Source organism: Arvicanthis niloticus, chromosome 11 (assembly GCF_011762505.2).
Source record: "Arvicanthis niloticus isolate mArvNil1 chromosome 11, mArvNil1.pat.X, whole genome shotgun sequence".
NCBI lineage: Eukaryota > Metazoa > Chordata > Mammalia > Rodentia > Muridae > Arvicanthis > Arvicanthis niloticus.
Window position 1 is genome coordinate 60,182,296 of NC_047668.1, and position 22,446 is coordinate 60,204,741.

Consider the following 22,446-nt stretch of genomic DNA (forward strand, 5'->3'; position numbering starts at 1 on the left):
TTAAAGTTAAAATCTTTATGCAAGTCACCATTCCAACAGTATTCTTGAAAATGCACTACCTCGGATGAGCAGGATCACATGAAACCTGGGTGCCAAGGGCACGGTGCTGCCCCTCTGTACAAAGGCATCTTCCTTTCCCATCTTACTAAAGGATAGCAATTTGAGGTGCAGAGTCAGGAGCACAGCACTAAGGAAGCTATGTCCACAGATCCAGCTAGTCAAGATCCAAAGTCGTCTTCAGAACAGAAGTTAGCTCTGTCCCATCAACAGCATAAATACTTGAGTTCAAACAATGCAACGTGAAGTTATAGGCTGAACAGTTATCAGCTTGCAGATCGGTGAGAATACCTCCTTGCATAACTATCAGGAGAAGCTACCCAATGATGGGCATCCAACTGCCAGCTCCGCCTTCAACCAGACTTCATCTAAGTCAAGTTTCCCTCAAAGAAGTAGCCATCTGAGAGAAAACTGTTCTTGACTGCAGCCCTGATTCACAGGCAGGACGTCCTCTGCACGGAGACCCAGCACATCAGACCCATGCAGCAAGGGGCAGGGCCTATTTGTTTCTCTTCCAGTGTTGTGCCATTGATTCCTGCATGAAGTTCTGGAATGCGGGCTCTTCACGGCTTTCCTCTGTAACTGCAGGGGAAAAGAATGCTGCTTTTAAAACTTTCACTGCAGACAATGAATCAGAGCTATAGATACACACACACAGAAACCACATTTAAAAATTATTTTTCACTTTTTCAAGACAGGGACTTGCTATGGATCCCAAGATGGCCTGGAACCCATAGTCCTCCTGCCTCAGTCTCTCCAACGTTGAAATTATAGGCATGTATGCGTCTTCACAGCTGGCTGAAAGTACTTATAAGGAATTACATACTCTCACCCTCAGTCAATGAAATGGCTTCCAGAACATGCAGCATCAAAGTAAATACTCCCTTCATAAATAGCTGAAATGTGGTCTGCTCAGGTAGGCAAGAGAAAAAATAGTAGATTTACCATAGAGCATCAGCCACCCAAGAGCTAGGAATAAGATAGGGAACCACCACATTTGACTGTTAGATACTCAAACACTGGGGGCTGGAGAGGCGGCTCAGCAGTTAAGAGCACTTGTTGCTCTTGCAGAGGACCCAGGTTTGTTCCCAGAATCCACATGGTGGCACACATCTGTACCTCCATTTCCAGGGAGTTTATGACCTCTGTGGGGACCAGGAGTGTGTGCGCGCACACACACACACACACACACACACACACACACACACACACACGCAAGACACTCAAACACAGAAAGGAAAAACAGACACATCTTTAAGATCCAACATCAGTGACTCAGGATGTAGGTCAGCAGCAATGCTTTCAGCAGTAAGAAGTCCTGGGATACAACCTTAACACTTATCAACCAAAGAACTGGTAACAGACGGAAACAGCAACTCTAACTGAGTCAGAACTTCAGAAGTGAGAAGACATAAAAGGTATGGTACTGGTGTCGGGGTGTGGACAGACTCTGTCTGCTGTTAGATAGGGGTCCTGAACTGTATGAAGGAGAAATCAAGTCGAGCATACACAGACAAGTGAGGGTGTGTGTATTCACTTCCCTGCTCCTATCTGGATGTGACCTGACTTCCATCCGCAGTGATGGAAGCTGGAATATGAGTGGAAACAACCCTTTCTCCACTGCACTGCTTTCCCTCGGGCTATTTTGCCACGGCAACAGATTGAAACTAGAACAAATAGCAAGGTCAGAACTCTTCACATGGAACCCCTTGCTGGCACAGTATGCTCTACCGTCTTCCCCCTCCTTGTCCCTGGCCATTTGCTCAGTATCTCCTCTCAACAGTGACAACCTCCTGAGCAGACAGGGCAGCTGCTGTGTCCACTGGCTGCCTCTCACCTCTGTGGTCAATGTCATCTGTGTCACTGTCGGCTTCTTCATCCTCCTCATCCAAGGTTCCTCGAGTCAGGATCAAGTCAGAAGGATCCAGCACAGGAGATGCACTGTCTAGGGTGAAAACACTGATCAGTACACTGGTCTTCTGAGCTGACTGAGCTGTCATGCTCATCAGATGGCAGCACAAGAGCATGCCTGACCAGCAGACACGCGGAGAGTTTGTCTCCTAAGTGTAACTGCACTTGTCATTCCTAATACGGTTTAAATTTACGTCACAAAGCGATTTCGAGTCCCCTTCTTTCTACTGAAGAAAACCCGAGAAACATGTCTCTGAAACCCCAGCACTCTGTTTCACTGGTACACAGACAGGAAGAAGCTATGCTTTTTTCCAAAGAAAAATGAAATATAAGACAGATGGCGACCCAGGGCACTGAGGCTTCTAGGTGGAAAACAGGCTCAAGGGAGGCCTGGAAACAAGTACAGGGTGACATGTCAGGGTGGACAGCCAGGGTAAAATCAGGGAAATCAAATCCTGGAGGTAACATTCCCTACTCAGTGACTAAGGACTGAGCCCCAAGAATGAGAATAAAGTCTAACCAAGAATTCTTGGCACAGGACTCAGTAGAAGTTATTTCTATGAGGACCTGAAACTATAGGAGGTTCTGCCCATTGCCCACAGTCCAGGAGCCTGTGAGGCCAGGAGATCAGCTGTGGAGGATATAAGACAGACTGAAGGCAGTAACAGGGACAGAAAAAAATCTCAGAGGCCAACAGGGCGAGGTGGCACACACTTTTAGTCCCAAAACTTTGGGAGGCAGAGACAGGCTGTGAGTTCAAGACCAGCCTGGTCTACAGATTGAGTTCCAGGACAGCCAGAGCTCTATAAGACCCTGTCTGTCGGGGAGGTGGGTGATCGCAGGGGGCCTAGAATCCTACACAAGGATGAAGACAGGATGTGCTAACAATGAATGCTTCCTACCACGCCCAGCTAAGAATTCCCCAAATACACTTGGTGTCGTCTCAAATCACCCACAGAAACTCTCCTCCTCTTCAACAGCTCATCTGGATACAGCAGCAGCAGATTTGACATTGCCTTTTCAGGCACCCAAGAGTGACTCTGGAGGGCCTCACTGCATACACACAAAAGGTTGTGAGGTATATGCTGAGAACAGCATAGAAACACTCAAGTTCCTGGGTACCCAGGCAGGTTCCCCCTTCGCTGATCACTAATAGACATTAGTGAACAGAGGTCACAAATAGAAGCTTCATTCTTATAATAAAGCACCCCAAGAAAAACTGTTATTAAAAGATGAAAAAAATGAATGTATCTAATTTACTACCACAATAAATAAATAAAATGGAACTTAAAATATATTAAAAAAATAAAGTCCATCTATGTGGTTTTTGGGGCTCACTGAGCTGCAAAAAAAATTCCATACTGTTTTGTTTGTTTTGCTTTTGTTTTTTTTTTTTAGAGACAGGGTAAAAACCCTGTGTGGCCCTGGCTGTTCTAGAACTCACTCTGTAGGCCAGCTGGCCTTGAATTCATAGATCCGCCTGCCTCTGCCTCCCAAGTGCTGGGATGAAAGGTGTGAGCCACCACAGCTGGCTCTACCATGCTTTTTTACAGGCAGTCCATCATCCTGCCTCTCTAGAAGGAAGGGAATATATATGTAACTTTAGATTTGTTTATATTGGTTTCTGTGTACAAGTGTTTTGCCTACATGTATATTTATGAGCCGCAAGCAAGCCTGCTGCCATGGAAGTGAAAGAGACCATCAGCTCCTCTGGAGCTGCAGTTACAGGTGGTCACGAGCCACCCGTGGGTGCTGGGAGCTAAACTTGGGTGCTCTGCAAGAGCAACAATGCTCTTAGCTGCTGACCCATCTCTCCAGCCCCACAAGTATATATTTTCTTAATATAAAGCATATCCTAGACATTCACAGAGGGTCAATGATAAAAATAACAGAATGAAGAAAAGAAAGAGGAGTAAGGGAGGGGAGGGAGGGGAGGGAGGAAGGGAAGGAGAGAGGAAGGGAGGGACAAAGAGTCAGTAAGGCAGCAGGGTACAAAGACCAAGAGAGGAAACCACAGCGCAAACTCACACCAGTTACCAGAGTAAAACAACATGTAGTAAAGAAGATAAAATTCACTCAATAGTGTAATGAGAAATGTGTAAAATACATACAAGATAACATTCCAGAAAGACTCAAGACCTGCCAAACACAAAAATTCTTCCTGCTCTTGAGGAGGAAGATGCGAGGCCACTAGGTAAGCCGGTGTGGATGTGCATGTGGAAAAGAGAACGCAAGAATAGCCAGGGGAGGACACAGCACAGGAAGAGCAGACACTGCAGCCTTTTATAAGACCGCCACCTAATTAAACATGTGCAGGCATATAAGGAAAGAAATCAGCAGAATATGCAGACCTTCCAGGGCCAGCGAGGCTGTTCAGTGGATACGGGCGCTCGGCCCCCAACCTGATGAGCTAAGCCTGCTCTGAAGGCAATGGCTACACCTAAGGCCATGTATTAGGTAATACTGTGCCCATGTTAATTTGATTTTTCATAACTTCACTGGGGTTTTATAAAATTATATCATTATTTTTAGAAAGAATACATAGATTCAAAATAAAAGAACACTGTATCTGCATGAGTTTTAAGTAATTTAGGGAAAAGTAATATATACTATGTGATATGTAAAGTCACATGTAGCAGGAAGAGGCAGAAAAGAAAATGGAGATGTTAACATTCTGGGACTCTCAAAAGTTACAGCAGTTCTTTATACTAAAGACAGAATTTTTCTGTATATCTAAAATTTAGGGATAACACACTGTTAAAAAAAAAAAAAAAAGCCAAAGTCCCTTGCCAAAGTGAAGCACAAAAACTTTCAAACAAGACTGGGAGCAGTGTGAGGCATGCACCATCCTCTGGGATTCTCTGCTCCAGGTCACATACAGACACGTTACAGACACACTATGCATGTCTCCATTTCCCCTATCCTTTCTCTCACTTGCTTATACACACATTGCTCCTGAGTGGATCCACCCTCCGTTCCCTTCAAACAGCACTTCCAATACCTTTGCCCACTCCTGGGTCCAGAGCTATGGAACCCATATCCTTCTGAAGGCGCTCCAGTTGCTCCTTCTGCTGATTCCTCTGGGTGCTCGCCTGTATGGGGTGGGGAGGCGGGGGAACATGTCCTCAAGTTAAACAAGAGATCCTGACTGGTGTGGTAGCTTAGCAGGTGCTCGTGCTTCCCGTCTGTGGGCCCCAGGTGACAGGAGAGAGCTGACTCGGCTAGCTATCCTTTGACCTCCACAAACAGTTTCACACCCTCTCTCAGTGTAGGTCATCCTCACACTCACTCTGTAACCACAAATGACCCTGGACTGAACAGGAGTCACTACTATGCTTGTCTGGTGCTAAAGAACAAACCCAAGGTCTTGTGCGTGCTAAGCAGATACTCAACCAGTCCCCAGTCCCAAGACGCCAGCCTTTTAGGAGATTGGAAATGATTAAAACACCAGAAGCTGGTAAAGGACAACAGACATGGAGACGAAGCAGAGTAGTGTATGGTCCCAAGTGGCAGCAGATTTCCTGTTGCATGGTAAATGAAACCATTCAGAACTTACACCATGACCCAACAACCCTCAAGTGGAGCTTGAGAAAGTTCTGTGACAAAGAATCCAGTGCAGGCTCTACAACAGCAGTCTCATGTGAACACTTTGGGTAAGAGCTGTGAGACTGCTCTCTTCTCCAAAACCCTACAACTACCCTTTAAACCGACCTCAGAGAACAGGAGAGGTGGGGCATAAAAAGGTCTTGGTATATGAATTTCAGGAAAATTCTAAATTCTAAAAATTTAGATACAAAGCCAGTATGGTGGCTTGTGCTGTAATCCCAGCACTCAGAAGGATGAGGCAAAAGAAAAAAGAACAAGGGGGTGGGGGGCTGCTGTTCAGAGGCCTGTCTGCACACAGACAGCACACACAGCTACCCATTTAAATGAAAGCATGTCTGAGATGGGCTGTGGTATCACACAGCTGAGTCAGAAGATCTCTAAGACCAGCCAGGGGTACAATGAGACCTCAACTCCAAACCAAACAGGACCAGACAGGGCTGAGCACACAGCTCAGTGCGTAGAGCAGCACCAAAACCAAACCAAACAAAACTACAGGAATTTTAAAGAAATACTGAAATTTCATTAGTCAAATATATCTCAGTAGAGCTAGAAATAAATAAAAAGCACATGAAGACAAATTTAAAATGTACACTGAGAGCCTAAACAAAGCATCCATTCCAAGATGACTAAGATGGGTGTTTGGGGGAGTTAGAGTTAATTAAGTTTAAGGTTTTTCCCCTTAATTTTGGGAGTTACTGTCTCATGTAGTCCAGGCTGGCCTCAAACTCACCACGTAATTAAAGCTGGCCTTAAACTTCTTTCCTGTCCATCCCTACTAACAAGTGCTAATTACACCACGGGCCAGCATGCCAGCTGGTCCCCAACTTCTCCAATCAAAACTCCCCTATCAGTCTCAGGTGACTGGCTAGGCCCACAGGCCTGTGCCCTGGGTGGGTTCAGAAGACTTTCTGTGAGCTCTAAAACACATCATCTTCCTCTTACCAGTGATTTCTTCAGACGCTCATATTCAGGACGATATTCCCTGGAAAAAGAAACGAAGACATATCTTCTAAGTTCCTCTCCTGAACAACCCACACTTCGCATCCTGAACCCATCGCTTCTGTTTTCTTAAAACAGAAAAGCAAAAGACCTGAACTCCCTGAAGTGCCCTGTGCACTGTCCTCATTGCTGAGTCTACCCCTGAGGAATTTAACAACTCCTGGTGTGTTGGGTACACCATGTGAAGGTGTGTCTCTGGATATTCAATGCTGGCAGGATCTTGGTACTGTCACTTCTATGGCCCATCATTGGTCTCATATTTTGTAAATATTCATTCCTCCTCACCTACTTAAAGCAATCTAGAATTGTATCTGATTGGCTGTAATAAAGAGCTAATAGCCAACAGCTGGGTAGAAAAGGAGGCCGCATCTTCTAGGCAGAGAGAGGAAGGCTGGGAGAGAAAACAGAGTGGGAAACTGGGCAGGGACAGGGAGGCGAGCGGTTGAACCAGACTGCAGCAGAGAAGGAGAGCTGGCCACACAGCAGGACGTAGTGCCGGCAGGAGTGGTCCGGTTAGAGTAGCTGGGAGACTGCCCAGCCAAAGATCTAAGTGTGGAAAGCTTTTGGGGCTGCTTGGCAGGAATCTGACACTGGCCAAGGACAAGGCAGGAATCTGACTTTAGGCTAGAACAGGGAAGTAAGTTCAGGGAGAAATCTGATTTTAGGCTAGAACAAAGAAGCAGGCTTCAGGCATGAGTATGACTTTGAGCTAGGACAGGGAAGTAGGCTCAGATATTTTGGTCATCCTGATAAGCCCTTAGAAACAGTGATCACAGGACTTTGTTTATTGCTTTGCTTGTTCCTTGACTATGTGTGTTTATTGTACTGCTTGACCTTATTACTTGCATGTAATTAAAATTATATAAAAGCGGATTGGAAAAAGTAAACCCGCCTTCAGTCTCAGAACTGGCTGAGGTCATGCTGCAATGTTGTCTAATTGTCTTTTTAATCCTTGCTCCTGCCCTGGAGAACCTGGTGACTGACTGAGTGGGCTTGGTCACCTGAGCTTTAACTACTAAAGGCCCCTGTGTCCTGCTACACTGATGCCTGTGCTGCAAAGACTAAGGATGAAGCACCCTGCCTGAGGAGAGTGAGGGAGCAGGGAGAAGATGGGCTGCTGCTCTGGAAGCCACTGTACAAGGAAGTGACGGGCCTGAGTGACAACAGAACAGATGCCATCCTCAGCGAGCATCCGAAACACACGCAACCCGTGACGGTTAACCAGGGGTAAAAAAAAAATGTTGCCTGGCAACCATGATGTGGTCCTTACGAGAAACCAAAGCAGCATGCCACCAAGCAGCCTCTGAGGTCATATTCCCAGGGTCACAGATGCCAGCTCTACTTTCCTTTAAGGGGATGGGATCCCACTGACAATGACAGCAGTTGTAGCTGGCATTCATGAAGTGTCTCTATGTGTCAGCAACTATTAGGACTTTGCATATACTTCCTCAAATAATACAGCAGCGGAGGTGCCAAATCACACCGAGCCTGTTTCTGCAGGTGATGTATTACAGAAGCATAACCATGACATAGCCGCTGAACTATCTACAGGCCTTCTGTCCTACAATGACAGAACTGAGACACTACCCACAAAGCTTGTAATGTCTACCAAGTGGATCTTTACAGAAGAGGCAGGATGACCCCAGGCTCGCAGCCTCTCAGTCCAATCAACGCTTCATACTTCTGTCTTCGTAAAGAAGGGAACAGAAACATGTCACTCCTGAGCACGGTCTGGTCTAGTACACATGTGCAAGGCAAATACACTTTACACAGAGCATGCAACTGCTGACAAAATGACTGCCAGACGAATGGTGGGCAACTGAGAAGAGAGGGCGAGTTGACGGCCCCTCCCCCATCTCACCTTTCGTACTCCTCTGCAGCGCTGGTGACCTGAGCACAGAGTTCATCGAAGCCGGTGCCCACCACAGCAGAGACACCCACCACCTGCCAAGAAGCATCCTGTATTTTAAAATACTAAGCATTGTGCTTCTAAAATTTTGTCATTAAAAGAGTCATAAAACACATTTGAATACTTAAAGACATCTCTGGCAAAAAGCAAAGCCCAAACTGAACAAAATGGCCTACCTAGCCAGGAATTGATGAAAATTCGTCAATGAAAATAAACAATTAAAAAGAAAACTGTAAGCTGATCAGCTAAGCACAGCCTGTGGGGAGGCAGAGCAGGCCGAGCTCTGAGTTCCAGGCCAGCCTGCTCTACAGACAGAGATTCAGGATAGCCAGGGCTACACAGAGAAACCCTGTTTTAAAAAAACCAAAACAAACCAAAACACAAAAAACAAAAACACAAAGAAAGAAAACAATTAGGATCAAACCTGCAGAATTCTGTACAATTTTATTCCTCATCAAACCAAACCTAATACTCTCATTCTCTCAATACCACTGCCTAGGCCACAACCATCAGAGCCAACTGCCCGTCTCCCCTCAGCCACAGGCCACATCATACATCCCTTCCCCACAGACCCTCTTAAACTGCATCATAAACTCTGACGAGGGGCTCCTGTGGACCCTGTGAAGCTCCACACTTTTTGTCTTTTTCTGAAATGTTGAGGATCAAACCCAGGCCTTGTTAATTTGCATGCTAGAGAAGTACTCTTGCCACAGAGCTGCATGCCAGCCATCAACTACCTTTACAAAACAATGGAGTGTGGGGGTCACTTCATAGAATGTAGAATGTCCTTCTGACACCGGTTCAAAGCCAAGTATGGCTGTGGAAGCAGCTGTCTGTCACTCAAGAGATAAAGCTTACCCTGAGGGAGCTGTAGAACTCGTCTAACACCAGGCTCATGGAACGAGTCAGGTTACTGACGTAGGTAGTCTCTTGGTTCAAGGCATCCTGGAAAGCCTCAAAATCCTGCATCCATTCCACCGCAAAGCTGTGGTCAATGATGTCGGTCTGTGCCAGAGAGAAGGCAGTCATCATCGACCTGATGAAGGTCATGAACTAACAGCCATGGCAAAAAAAACGTTTCCTTAAGTAAGTGCTAATAGCAAGAACTCATCATTTATAGATTTGCCTTCTCTGGCCCGCTTCCAGCCCCACTGCCACCAACCATAAAGACATCTAGCTTCCTCTGAGCAGTATTTCCAGTAGACTGCTTATTCCTCTACTGACACAGAATCTCGGATGCTGAGGATGACTGGTACACTAGGGTTACTCTGTCTACCCGACAATCACGTTGGGTGATTTAGAGGCAGTACTAATACCCACTCCACGTGGCATCCTTCACTTCTCTAATGTGCCTGTGACTTTCTGTAGGAAAATCCAAAGTGCTGACTGCACCTGAAGTCACTCCTCACGCCTGCTAGCCAGACCTAACGTCGGCCAAGGCTGTTAAAGGCATGCTGAAATCCCCACAGATGGCACCACTCACTTTGTTCATGACCACAATGAAAGGCAGCTTGGTTTTGTACAAGATGCTGAAAAAAAAAAAAAAAAAAAAAATCAAACATGGAACCAGCATCAGTAAAAGCCTTTTAAGCCAGGCATAATGTCGCACACTTGTAGTTCTAGCACTCAGAAGGCAGAGGCAGCACGTTCACAAGGTCAGGCCCAGTCTGGGCATACAGACAGCACTTGTTTCCAAAAATAACTAAAAGGCACTTAAGCTCATGGGACTAAGTAAAGAGAACAGGAAAACCTTCAGACAGAAATCAGTCTCTCCCAAAGGGGAATGACCACCAACATTCAGCCAGAAACTGACACTCCAAGCCCACACCATGGGTTGATATTCATCTTTCTTAATATTTTATTAAACAACTCTAGCTTTTTTTTTTTACCCAAATGGAGGGAATGAGCACTTATTGAATACTCACTATGGGAATGGTTATTCTGGTAGCCACTTTTAGATTATATATAGTATCTCCTTTAATCCACACAAATGCCATGTAAATGTATATAATTTACAGTTAAAGCATTCTGTAGCCTACACTAGCATAGAACTTAATAGTATGCAGGCCAGGCTGGTCCTTGAATTTATAGCAATTCCGCCCCAATCTCTAAAAGTATCAGCCTACAGATTGAAAATTTCCCACATTTACTTGAGGTAGATGAACAAAATTACATATACTTAAAGTATGCATCACAAATTGTTTTTAAAGTTGATCTTCGCTTACCCTTTATTGATTTAGTGTCTGCAGTCCTGACGGCAGACCCAGGCCTTGAACATGCAAGGCACACCCTCGACTGCTGAGCTGGATTCCCAGTCCTCTGACACTGAGCTATTCATACACCCTAAAATGACTACTCAGGATAATCAAGTAGGGGTCTTTCATTCATTAATATGACTGTGGAACAATGCTACCTTTCATGAAATTTCTAGGTGGATCAGGACTTCTTGTATCCAATATAATGTTTGTTCCCAGACTTCTCATACATTCCCCAAATTAACTTCTGTCAGTTTCTATAGCACTTTCCTTCAACGACACTCTGAATGAACAGTGACCCATGAAGCATCTTTGCTCTCCCAATGCAATGTTTGGGATAAAATAGTACACGCCTGGATTCTTAAGACCTTTCTGCTATTATTGTTCTAATGCTATGGCAATCTTACTCCCTTCACCTCCTGGCTTGATGATGAGCGCAATACCGTACTTGGCTTGGATGAAACTTTTTATTCCTAGTGTCTCTTCATGTTACACTTCTTTTTGCTACTTATACAAAACCTAAGCACCATGTACACCAGAGAACTCTATTCTATCCAGTCTTGAATCTCACTCAGCTGGGAGTAACTCCCACATCTCTCTCTGACAGGCAAGGGAGAAGGATGCTGAGAGAGAATGCCAATGTACTTGTCTCCCTTTATTAGCCTTCCCCTAACTCACGCCAATCAACTGAGTAGTAAATGCAAATAATCACAACCCAGGGTACTAGAACCAGGACTCAAAACCAACGGGGGAATATGGTCAGATAGAGGGACGCCGGAGTGATGGCTCAGCAGTGAAGAGCACTTACTGCTTCTATAGGAAGCCCAGGCTCGGCTCCCAGCACATACGTGGTGCCTCACAACCACCTGTAACTCCAGGTCAAAGAGATCTGACTCCTCTACCCTCCACAAGCTCCTGCATTCATGTGGTACATGTGGTACACGTACACCCATGCAGGCTCACATACACACAAATAAATAATAAATGTCTTTAAAAAAAAGAAAAAAAGGGCTGAAAGATGGCTTAGAGGTTAAGAGCACTGACTGCTCTTCCTGAGTTCAGTTCCCAGCAACTACATGGTGGCTCACAACCATCTGTAATGGGATCTGATGCCCTTTTCTGGTGTGTCTGAAGACAGCAACACTATGTATATGTATATGTATATGTATATGTATATGTATATGTATATGTATATGTATATGTATATGTATATATATATACATACATATATGTATGTATATATAATAAATCTTTTTAAATAAATAAATAAGCTCTTGATCTCTTGCCTCTAGCTTCTCTCTGTCCCCTCGCCCCTCCTCCCTTCCCTTCCTCTACTCTTCTATTTCTCTCCCCTCCCCCACCCTCTGCTTCTACTACCCTCCTGGCTCCCCTCCCCATGCCCTGAATAAACGCTATGCTATACATAAAACAAACAAACAAACAAACAAACAAACAAATAAGGAGCCAGGCAGTGGTGACTCATGTCTTTTATCCTAGCACTCAGGAGACAGAGGCAGTCGGATCTCTATGTGTTCAAGACCAGTATGGTCTACAAAGGGAGTTCCAGAACAGCCAGGGCTACAAAGAGAAATGCTGTCTCAAAAAGACAAAGTAAGTAAATCGCGTAAGAAATAAATTGGAGAAAGAGAACGAGGCTGCACACCTGACAACACCCCGCCTGCCAGTCATCAGTTACCTGCACGCATAAAGCATGTTGGACATGAAGGTCACTGGGTTTGTGCTCCTCGACGTGTCCATGACATAGATGACCACTGTTGGAAACGAGGATGCCTAGAACCACACAACAGGTGAGGAAGGCTTAATCACGAGCTCATCACTTGCTCCCATACTCTCTTCCTCCCTTCCTTGGCAAGAGAGAACCACTGTTGAGAGGGTGTGCAGAGCCTCCTCTCTCTCCCTCCCACATTCAGCCCCAGGCATGAACAGAGGCTGAGATGCCAACCCACTAGATGCACTCATGAACAAGATCCGTAACACTCACCAAGGCCTCAGTGATGATTGTCCCCGAAGCTGACCAAGTAAATACTTCAATCTGTCCTGGTGTGTCAATCAAGACATATCTGGGGCAAGGAGATCATTAAAGGAATGTTAGACTTTGGCAACTCTGAGAATGCTCAATGTCCGATGATCCAAGATTGCAATAACCTCTGCGTACTGCCAAGCAGTCCCACTGTGCCCCAAAGCTGCATACTCCCAAGACTTTGCTCCAGAGAGAATATGTGAACGACAAGAAACTGCACAGTACAAGCTGTGGCAAACAGTCAGAAAGAAACTGATAATTACAGAAACATTGCACTGCCAACAAAACAGCAAAACCAGAAAGCAACTCTCTGACTTCTTAGGGAGAGGATGAGGAATGGAGGGAAGGAGAGAAAGAAATGGATAGATGGGGAATGAGGACTATTGCCTCTAGAGCATTATCTGAACTGAAGACAATATTGTAAAATTGACTACAGATATAGTTATATAGCCCTGTGCACAATTCTGTGGATGTACTAGTATCTTAATAAAAATTCATTTAAAAACAGGCAAACTTGGGAACACTGTTGTAAGTCAGTATAGAAGACAGGCTGCTCGTGGGCTTAGGATGTTCAACGCCCTGGGTCCAATGCCCATGAAAATAAACCAGTAAGAGAGGGAGCAAACAAATACAGGACAGGCACTAGGGAAACAGAACGGGAACTTAAGGGTGACTGACTGGGTGAGTGGGGAGAGGTGTGAATTAAATAATAGCGATTCATGCAGCAGTGTGTAAATATAACACATTTTATTAAAAAAAAAAAAAAAACTTTACAGGAGGTGATCTCAAAAAAACACCCGTTTTGTTATTTTTCTAATGAAAACAAAAAAAAAAAAATCTACCTCAATGCCAATCACTGGGTAATAGGAGTTGTTACTGGGACTGACAATGACAACTTCAGATCTCCATTTTGTTTGTTTGCTTGTTTGCTTGTTTTTCAAGACAGGGTTTCTCTGTGTAGTCCTGGCTGTCCTGGAACTCACTCTGTAGACCAGGCTGGCCTCCAAAGTGCCAGGATTAAAGGTGTGTGCCACCACTGCCCAGCTCAGGTTTCCAGTATTATATACTCTTTTACAATAACTTCGTATGCCATTTAGTGTGCATGCGTAAGAGCCACAGCAAGCATGTGGAAGCCAGAGGCCAACTTGTAGGAACTCTCTACACGGGTCCCGGGTCCCGGGAGTCGCACTTGAGTCATCAAGCTTGGTTGGTGGCAAGTGCCTTTGCCTTCGGAACCATCTCATTAGCCCATGATTTGAATTTTTTATAATGAGCATCTCTCTCTCTCTCTTTCTCTCTCTTTTTTTTAATCTTTCTCCCTTAGGAAAGTAAGCATATTAAAAATTTAGTAATAGGTAAGTGAGAAATGATAGTCAGATTAAACATACACACATATACATATATATAATATTCATGTCCATCCCCAAATGGCAGACTGCGCTTCCTCAAACTGTGAGCAGAAGTCTTCCTCTGAAAGTTTCTCCACATCATGTAAAACGTAACGTGGGTGAGGTTGGGGTCACAGTAATTGGGAGCAATCCTCTGCATTATATATCATCTCAACGATTGTCTTGTCTACCTTTCTTTGTTTTAATTTCTAATGACTTTGTCTCAGTCAACAGCTTCAGGGTTCAAAGGTCTCCCAATCCTCTCAAAAGTCTAGAATGATTGATGACAGACAATAAATCAGTAGTCAATTGAAATCACCTACTTGAATGTGTTCTGGGCCTTCTCAATAAATTTCATCACCTAGAAGAAAAAGATGTCCCTTATAACAGGATCTACTTACAACACCAGAGGCCCCCACCAGGGAGGCCTGTATTACAGGTTCCATCACAAAGCACAACCTGGGGCACCAAGTACTGGACTCCTTGACGCAAGGAAGCAGAGCCACAGCTACAGCCCTGCGACCTGCAGAGTTCAGAGCCCAGAGCCGACCTGTCGCTGTTACAGAGGGGTCCCTTGCACACGCCACCATCCCACCTGGCTTTGATCAAATGTTAGCGTCTCAAGTGGCAGAATCAGATTACAATGATTACAACCTCCTTCCATGGAAGTGATCAAGAAATCCTAAAGGATGACAAATACTTAAGAGAAAAAGCATCACTATGTCACCATTCTTTGCTGTAGCTGATCACAGTGCCCTGTGTCCTCAGTTCCAGGTCCAATGTAACACCATAAGCTGATAAGAGGCCAGTGAAAGAACCCAGGCCTTTTGGATTTTTATTTTCTCACAAACATAAAATGTGAAGTACCCCAGCTCCCTCATAGGCTATCTCCTGGTCTACACAAACGCCTGCTTATTTGGGGGATTTCTCCTTCTTTGCCGTTCTACCAATGTGATCAGGGTAGAGCATGTGAAGAGTCGGAATCTTACAGCGTCATGTCTGTAAGTGTAAGTAACACCATACCTGATCAAATCTGGTAGCAAAGAGGTTGAGTGAGGTCACTATGCCACCGTTTGGCCCAAGTCCGTATCTGAACATTTGGTTACGGATTTAAATTGCACATATGAGATTACACAGTTAGTACTTGGTTGTCATCCAACCAACACATTATGGTATTGATGTTCAATTAATGGATGCTGGAAACCCAGTCTTTGATAACCAAACAACCCTAGTGATTTCTAGCAAGGTCCTTTGCTAACTTGTTTTAGGACTGGCCACACAAGATAAAGACAATAGTGTGACCAAAAGTTAACGAATACACACATGTTAAACAGTGACAGGCTGCTGGTATCGGCGATTAAAATCATCTATGTAGCCAGGCATGGTAGCTCAACACCTTTAACCCAGCACTCAGAAGGCAGAGGCAGGAAGATCTCTTGAGTTTCAGGCCAGCCAGGGCTGCAAGTAACACTCTTTACTCTGATTCTCACTAGGCAAGCAACCTTCCTAGGGTTACTTAAAGAGAGTCAGATGTCATGCTGAAATCCATCCATAAGAATACAACTCAGTATGTTTGTCTGAGTTTCCTGGTCTAAATTTCTGTAACTTTTACCAATGACTACCTCATCCAAGGCAACATCACTTCCCTGGACCCAGGCAGTCAACAGCTGGCCACGCATCTTCTCGGATCTTTAGTCACAACACTTGAACTTTAGTCAGTTCAAGTGTTATTAAGAAAACGGGAGGGGGCTGGAGAGATGGCTCAGCAGTTAAGAGCACTGACTGCTCTTCCAGAGGTCCTGAGTTCAATTTCCAGCAACCACATGGTGGCTCACAACCATCTGTAATGGGATCTGACACCCTCTTCTAGTGTATCTGAAGACAGCTACAGTGTGCTCATATTAATAAAACAAATAAATAATTCTTAAAAAAAAAAGAAAGAAAGAAAGAAAAGAAAACGGGAGGTACTACTGGAATCTCTGGTCTATCCTACGTTCATCTTATTCATCATACATCCTCTTAATACGATTACTTAATAGGAAGTGAGTTTTCTACTCGTATTGTCGCAACTTGACAGGCAAAGCCACACCCCCAAAGCAATGAAACAGAGCAGTGTGCCATGACCGAGTGGATCCCACAGCAGACAAGGAAAAGGATACTGTTTCATGACTTCTTTATATTTCACTGTGTCTCGAATATCTGAAGGGAAAAGAGAGACACTGGTTTACTTTACTCTTTGAAGCACGATCTCATTCGGCCGGGCTGACTTTCAACTTCCCAAGTAGCCCAAGCTGCTCCCCTGCCTCAGCCTCCCGAGTGCTGAGATTATACGAGTGCCACCGCATCTTACCAGCATTTTCTTACACCTTCCTCCACACTTTCTTCCTGACTAAAGATAACTGCCAAGTATCCTATGAAGAATATCAGGCTCCTGGGTGTGGTGGTGAACACCGTTAATCCAAGGGCACAGGAGAGGCAGAGGCAGGTGGATCTCTGTGAGTTCAAGACTGGCCTAATCTAGAGCAATTCCAGCACAGCCAGAACTACACAGAGAGACCCTGCCTCAAACAAACAAACAAACAAACAAACAGTTAGGTCAGAAGCTCTTAGTTATGATAGATATCATCTAAAACAAGATTACAAGTTTTAGATAATTTCAATGGTAGTGGGCCGCGTACACAGGAAAACCAGCAAACAAAAAAACAAGAAAAGAAGACTTCTTACTAGCTGCTGCATGGTAAAGAAGGCAATTCATAGACATAGGAACAATGAGCCTGTCTCCTAAGATCTACCACTAGCTATCCACCAGGGCCTGGAGGATGCTCAGTGGGTAAGAGCACTTAAGTTCCTGCAGAGGACCCAGGTTCAGGTCCCAGCACCCACAAGGCAGATTATAACTACCTGTAGATTCAGTTCCAGGGATGCTGGCACCCTCTTCTGGCCTCTGCAGGAACCAGACACACACATGATGCAGACACTTGTGGACAAAACACCCATACACATAAAATAAAAATGAATAATAAAAAAAAAAAACCTACCCACCAGTCTGTAGACGAGCAATATTACATTTTTATCCTCTAGTTTAAATAGAAAACTTGTTGCCTAATCTTTCCAAAACAATCAGTGATTTTTTTTTTATGTTGTTCTTGTTTGCTTGCTTGTTTTTAAGACAGGGTTTCTCTGTGTAGCCCTGGATGTCCTAGAACTCTCTCTACAGACAATGCTGGCTTGTAACTCAGAGATCTGCCTGTGTCTTCCTCCTGAGTGCTGGGATTAAAGGCAAGAACCACACCACTGCCTGACCTAATCTACGATTCTTAAAACAAGATACCCTTCCTCCCCCCGCCCCCCTTAACTTGTATATTTGGGGTATTTCTAATATTTTCTCCTCCAATGTGTGTGTGAGAGAGAGAGAGAGAGAGAGAGAGAGAGAGAGAGAGAGAGAGAGAGAGAAAGAGAGAAGCACTCACCAATATTGGCGGGAAAAGGGACTTCATGCACAGCTGGGTCCAGGTTGATTACATATGGTGGACAGCCTTTGTTGTGCAGGTGTCCTGTGAGCCTCTGCAAAAACAGGAGCCAGGGTTGGAGGGTGATAACCAAAAGATAGGACGGGGCCCAAAGAATTCTCATTCCTTTCCTGACCATGCTTATAAAATCTGTAACACTCTCCTTCTTCCCTCAGCGTGTTCAATACTGAACTCTCGATTTAAAAGCCATCTAGTTCCAGTACCTGTCCTCTAGCCTCCACCGCGTCAACTCTGACCCTGCAAGGGTTTTTCCTGTCTCCTCTACTAAAACATTCACTCCGTGAAAATAATTACTCGCCGATTTCTTTGCCGCTGTGTACTCACGAGCTTAGAACGTGGTAGGGCGAACGCAGTGATTCTTTCACAGCTCCTCACGTAAAACCAGTGGTTGACATTACATCCCCCTACTCTTTAAGCCCAGGACTTCGGAAAGCCGCCAATTGGCAGCAAGACAATTTCAGCTGTACCAAGCATGCACTAAGTTTACGCAGGACACTGCCTCAAGTGACCCAGACTAGGGTTCGAGGCTTCAGGAAGGAACTGGAGTCAGAGGCCAGCCCCCAGAAAAACCACGCGCCCAGACCCTCCAATTCCCCAGAGAATTTCCTTCCTTCCTTCCTTCCTTCCTTCCTTCCTTCCTTCCTTCCTTCCTTCCTTCCTTCCTTCCTCCCGGGCCTGAGGCACAACTGCCGCTTCCACACAGTGCATGTCACCTGTACAAAGGTAGTTTTCCCAGATCCCGCCATTCCCAACACCAACAGACACACGGGGAGCTGAGGAGCCCCGGAAGCCTGGGGCTCGGCAGGAGTCGCGGGCGCCGCCATCTTTTCTCGGCCACGCCCACCACTCAAGGATGGGCCGCGGACTCGCAGCACTCGGGGCTGCGATTGGTAGGAAAATCCGTCCTCTTGCGTATAGGGCTGCGATTGGTCGGACAATCTGGCCTCTCTGAGTTTAGGGCTGCGATTGGCCGGAATAACCAAACCGCTCGAACCTACTGCTGTGGACACCAAACTGGCTTCTATGCATCCGATTTGCAGAACTCCTTAGATGCTGTAGCTGCCAATAGTGGCTTTGGACAAGTGACGGGGAGTACAGGGAACCAGGAAGGGTTGACAGCGGTGAGGTAGGACTCAGGGAAGGCTAAGCTCGTGTCCCCACGGGCGTAATGAGGTGGGATCCCAAGACAGGCTCTGTCAAGATCCTAAGGTTAACAGACTAAGGTATCGTTCCACCTTTTATTTTATTGGCTAAGAAGAAAAACAAAATTTAAGCGTTCTTTCGGTCTAGAAAATATTAGGTAAAAATTAACGTAACACTTGAAAGATAGCATGAATAGTGTACTTTAAATAACAGAAAAAGAAACCTCTTCTTCTGGCAGTCATCACCGAATACAAAGGGGATGAAAGAACTGCAGGGTGTTTGTACCTCAAGTGTAGCCGAGTAATTAATACCGAAGGATATGGGTGGAGAAAGGGAAGATGAATCTCATGAGGAAAAGCCCGTATGACAGAGACTGCGACCAAAAGTCTTATTTGCTCATCTGTATGGCCATTTGTCCAAGAGAAGAAGAAAAGACTAGATGGTGAACCAGAAAACTCCAAAAAAAAAAAAAAAAAAATCCCCTTTAAGAGTGAGGTAAAGGGCTAGGGTTGTAGGTCAAAGGTGGCCCTGGGTTTTGTTGACATTCTTGGAATTCTTGGAGAGAGGCTAAAACTCTTAAGAACAAAAAGAAGGATATATATACTTTTTTACAATGACGCGTGCAGGCTGTGGAGAGGGCTCAGTTGGTAATGTGCTTGCTGCACAAATGTAAGGGCCAGAATTCAGACCCCAGCACTCACATAAAAGCCTGGGCATGGTGGATTTTCCTATAGTCCCAGTGCTAGGCAGCTAGAGATGGGAGAAACCCTAGAGCTCAGTGGCCAGCTAGTGCAGCCAAATAATTAGGATCAGTGAGCAATGTCATCTCCAAATAACAAATGGATAGTGACTGTAAATACCTGTAATTACTCACCCATCTCCTGGCTGTGGTATCAGTAATGTGGCAAGTTGAAACTTTGTATGAGGAGATTTTCTGATGACCTTTGATCTCCTTTCTACTTTTCTACAAAAGCAGAGGAGGAGGAGGAAGAGGAAGAGGAGGGAGAGAAAAAGGAGAAGAGCAAGCTTTGAAATTCCTACTGTCTCAGCATAAATGACTATCAATCATTTTCCAATCGCAAGAGAAATCCCATCCATTATGTTGGAAATAAAAGCAGGCCCATTGCTGTTTAAAAAAAAGAAAAGTAAAGAAAGAAAAGAAAAAGAAAGAAAAAGAAAAAAAGATTGGGGTAGCAGTAGAAGCTCGAACCTGAGGATAATTTGTTTTAAGGTCTTTTATATAACACCTGTACTTTAATCACTCAGAAAGCTGAAGCAGTAAAATAGCCAAATTCAAGGTCAGTATGAAAAACAAAAGGTGATGAGAGACTGAACTAAAGGCAGCTGTGTCCACAGCAGATTAGCTCCTAAACCTGCAGGTCATGAGTAATTTGAGGTGAGGGAGACCTGCGTGGTGCCACCATACCCCGTCTCCTGTTTTTTCAGGACTCCTTTTTCTTTTCCTCCCCAAGGAAAGTGATCTGAGGACATGCTATAGAGTATCTTGACCACACTGTTTAGTCTTCTAAAAATTCAGTAGGACATTTACAACCAGGAGGCTATGTTAGATGCATATAGGTTATTGATATTAATATGATCTCTCAAATATGGTTCTGTCTTGGTTAGCTTTTAGTATAAACTTGATACAAGGAAGAGTCACCTGTGGGGACAGAGTCTCAATTGAAAGATTACCCACGCCGGGCAGTGGTGGTGCACGCCTTTAAGCCCAGCACTTGGAAGGCAGAGACAGGTGGATTTCTGAGTTCGAGGCTAACCTGGTCTACAGAGTGAGTCCAGGACGTCCAGGACAGCCAGGACTACGCAGAGAAACCCTGTTGGGGCGGGGGGGGGGGGGGGCCGCGGAGAAAAAAAGAAAAACAAAAAACAAACAAAAGAAAGAAAGAGAGAGAGAGAGAAGAAAGAAAGAAAGAAAGATAACCCAGATTAGATTGGTTTGTGACAGTGTCTGTGGGAGATTGTCTTGAATTTTAACCGATGTAGGAGGGTCCAGAGGGAGCTAGCAAATAGCATTCCTCTGTGACTTCTGCTCCAGGTTCCTGCCTTGACTTCTGTGGTGGTTTGAATAAGAACACTCTCCCCCACCTGCCCTCCCTCCCTTCGCACCCCAAAGGCTCATATGTTTGAATCTTTAGTCACTAGGGAATGGAACTCTTCCCTAGGATTAGAAGGATTAAGAGGTGTGATTTTGTTGGAGGAAGTGTGTCACAGGGGGTTGAGGTTTTCAAAAACCCAAAGCAGCAGACCTAGTCTGTCTCTCTCTCTCTCTCTCTCTCTCTCTCTCTCTCTCTCTCTCTCTCTCTCTCTGAGAATCAGGATGTAGTAGCTCTCAGCAGTGCTATGCAAGCTGCCATGATGCTAGTGGACTAAACTGGACACAGGCCCCCAGTTAAAGGCTTTCTTTTGTAAGAGCTGCCTTGGTCATGGTGTCTCGTCATAGCCATAGAACAGCTTCCCTCAAAGATGGAAGTATAAGGTGAAATAAACCCTTTCCTCCCTTCTTGCTTCTGGCCACCGTGTTTATCACAACAGAAAGCAAAGGAGCACAACTTTGAAATGTGAATTGATACAGGGTGAAGCCAGAACAGGAACCTCTTTTAGTCTCCATACCTTACAAGGATAAATTTCTGTTTCCTAAACCTAATGTACCCTGCAAAACATGATTTTCAACCTGCACTAAACTCATGACCCCATGATGGATGTGACTCCCCTTTGCTTTACAAAATGTTTTCAAGAAATCTCAATCTATACTGTAATCACTGACCCCATAATGTATGATTCCCCTTCCACAGAATATATATTCTTTTATTCTTCCTTTCATTGTATTTTTTCTAACAGCCAATTATCTCTGTTACACATTACAGCTATTTTCTATTAACCTTAACTTTTCCCCAAAAAAGGGATCAAAAAAAAAAAAAAAAAAGGGCTGCTCTCTAAATATTCCCTGCATATCATGAGTCAGCCGTGTAACCAGTCGTCCTGGGTACATCTCTAAATAAAGCGTCTTTTAATCAGACAGTCTTGGATTTGATCTTTCTCCTAGCATATTCAGATTTAATAAGTCATTTAAAAATGATTCATAAGTAATTGCTGAAGTTGAATCTGTACCACAAGGCTGGGTTGTGTGGACATATGTGGAGAAATACCCCTCACTTTGGTGTACCAAGGGAGATATACAAGGGTGGCAGAAGTTACAGTGCATGCTGGGAACATTCATCTGAGAAGACCACTGTCCTCCAAAATCTTCCCGATCTTCCTAAATTATAGACAAATGGGTGCATCCCACTCGCCACCTGTCGCCTTTCTCCAAGCAGCAAATGTGTGGCCAGCAGCACTCTTCCCTGTAGAACGTTAGTAAAGGTGACATGCTGCTTCTAGCCTTGAAACTGTGTACTACATTTCCTCCCTGCAAACCCCCATTCTCGGCTACATCAGATGACCCTATAGGGCCCCATAATAGAAGACTGCCCACAGATGGCAGACTGTTGCTTCCCTGTGTGGTCTTGTGAAGGGGACCCACCTGGTAACCAGGAGCACCTATCTGAAACCATTAATTGTGGCCTTCCCAGCCTTGAGCAGGCTGAACAGA

The 22,446-nt window shown here is 44.8% G+C and overlaps 1 protein-coding gene across 1 annotated transcript; it reads right to left on the reverse strand.

Moving 5' to 3' along the window:
• On the reverse strand, nt 1–18,560 carry Gpn1 (GPN-loop GTPase 1). Its single transcript, XM_034514589.2, has 14 exons — nt 18,410–18,560; nt 17,637–17,730; nt 16,326–16,365; nt 15,190–15,256; nt 14,490–14,527; nt 12,740–12,818; nt 12,434–12,528; nt 9,966–10,011; nt 9,341–9,487; nt 8,435–8,517; nt 6,517–6,556; nt 4,970–5,060; nt 1,895–2,002; nt 1–639 (listed from the first exon to the last, which is right to left on the reverse strand). The coding sequence occupies exons 1-14, from the start codon at nt 18,518–18,520 to the stop codon at nt 557–559; spliced, it is 1,122 nt and encodes a 373-aa protein (XP_034370480.1). The 5' UTR covers nt 18,521–18,560; the 3' UTR covers nt 1–556.
• Between the last annotated feature and the right edge of the window lie 3,886 nt (nt 18,561–22,446).

Bases quoted from the DNA above. Each gene is read 5' to 3' on its own strand.
- Gpn1 (XM_034514589.2), bottom strand. From the start codon at position 18,520: ATGGCGGCGCCCGCGACTCCTGCCGAGCCCCAGGCTTCCGGGGCTCCT. The intron at 6,557-8,434 runs GTGAGATGGGGG...TTCTTTTTCCAG, and splicing joins GCTGCAGAGGAGTACGAAAG to GGAATATCGTCCTGAATATG. The intron at 2,003-4,969 runs GTATTGGAAGTG...TTTTCACCCTAG, and splicing joins GGACCCAGGAGTGGGCAAAG to ACAGTGCATCTCCTGTGCTG.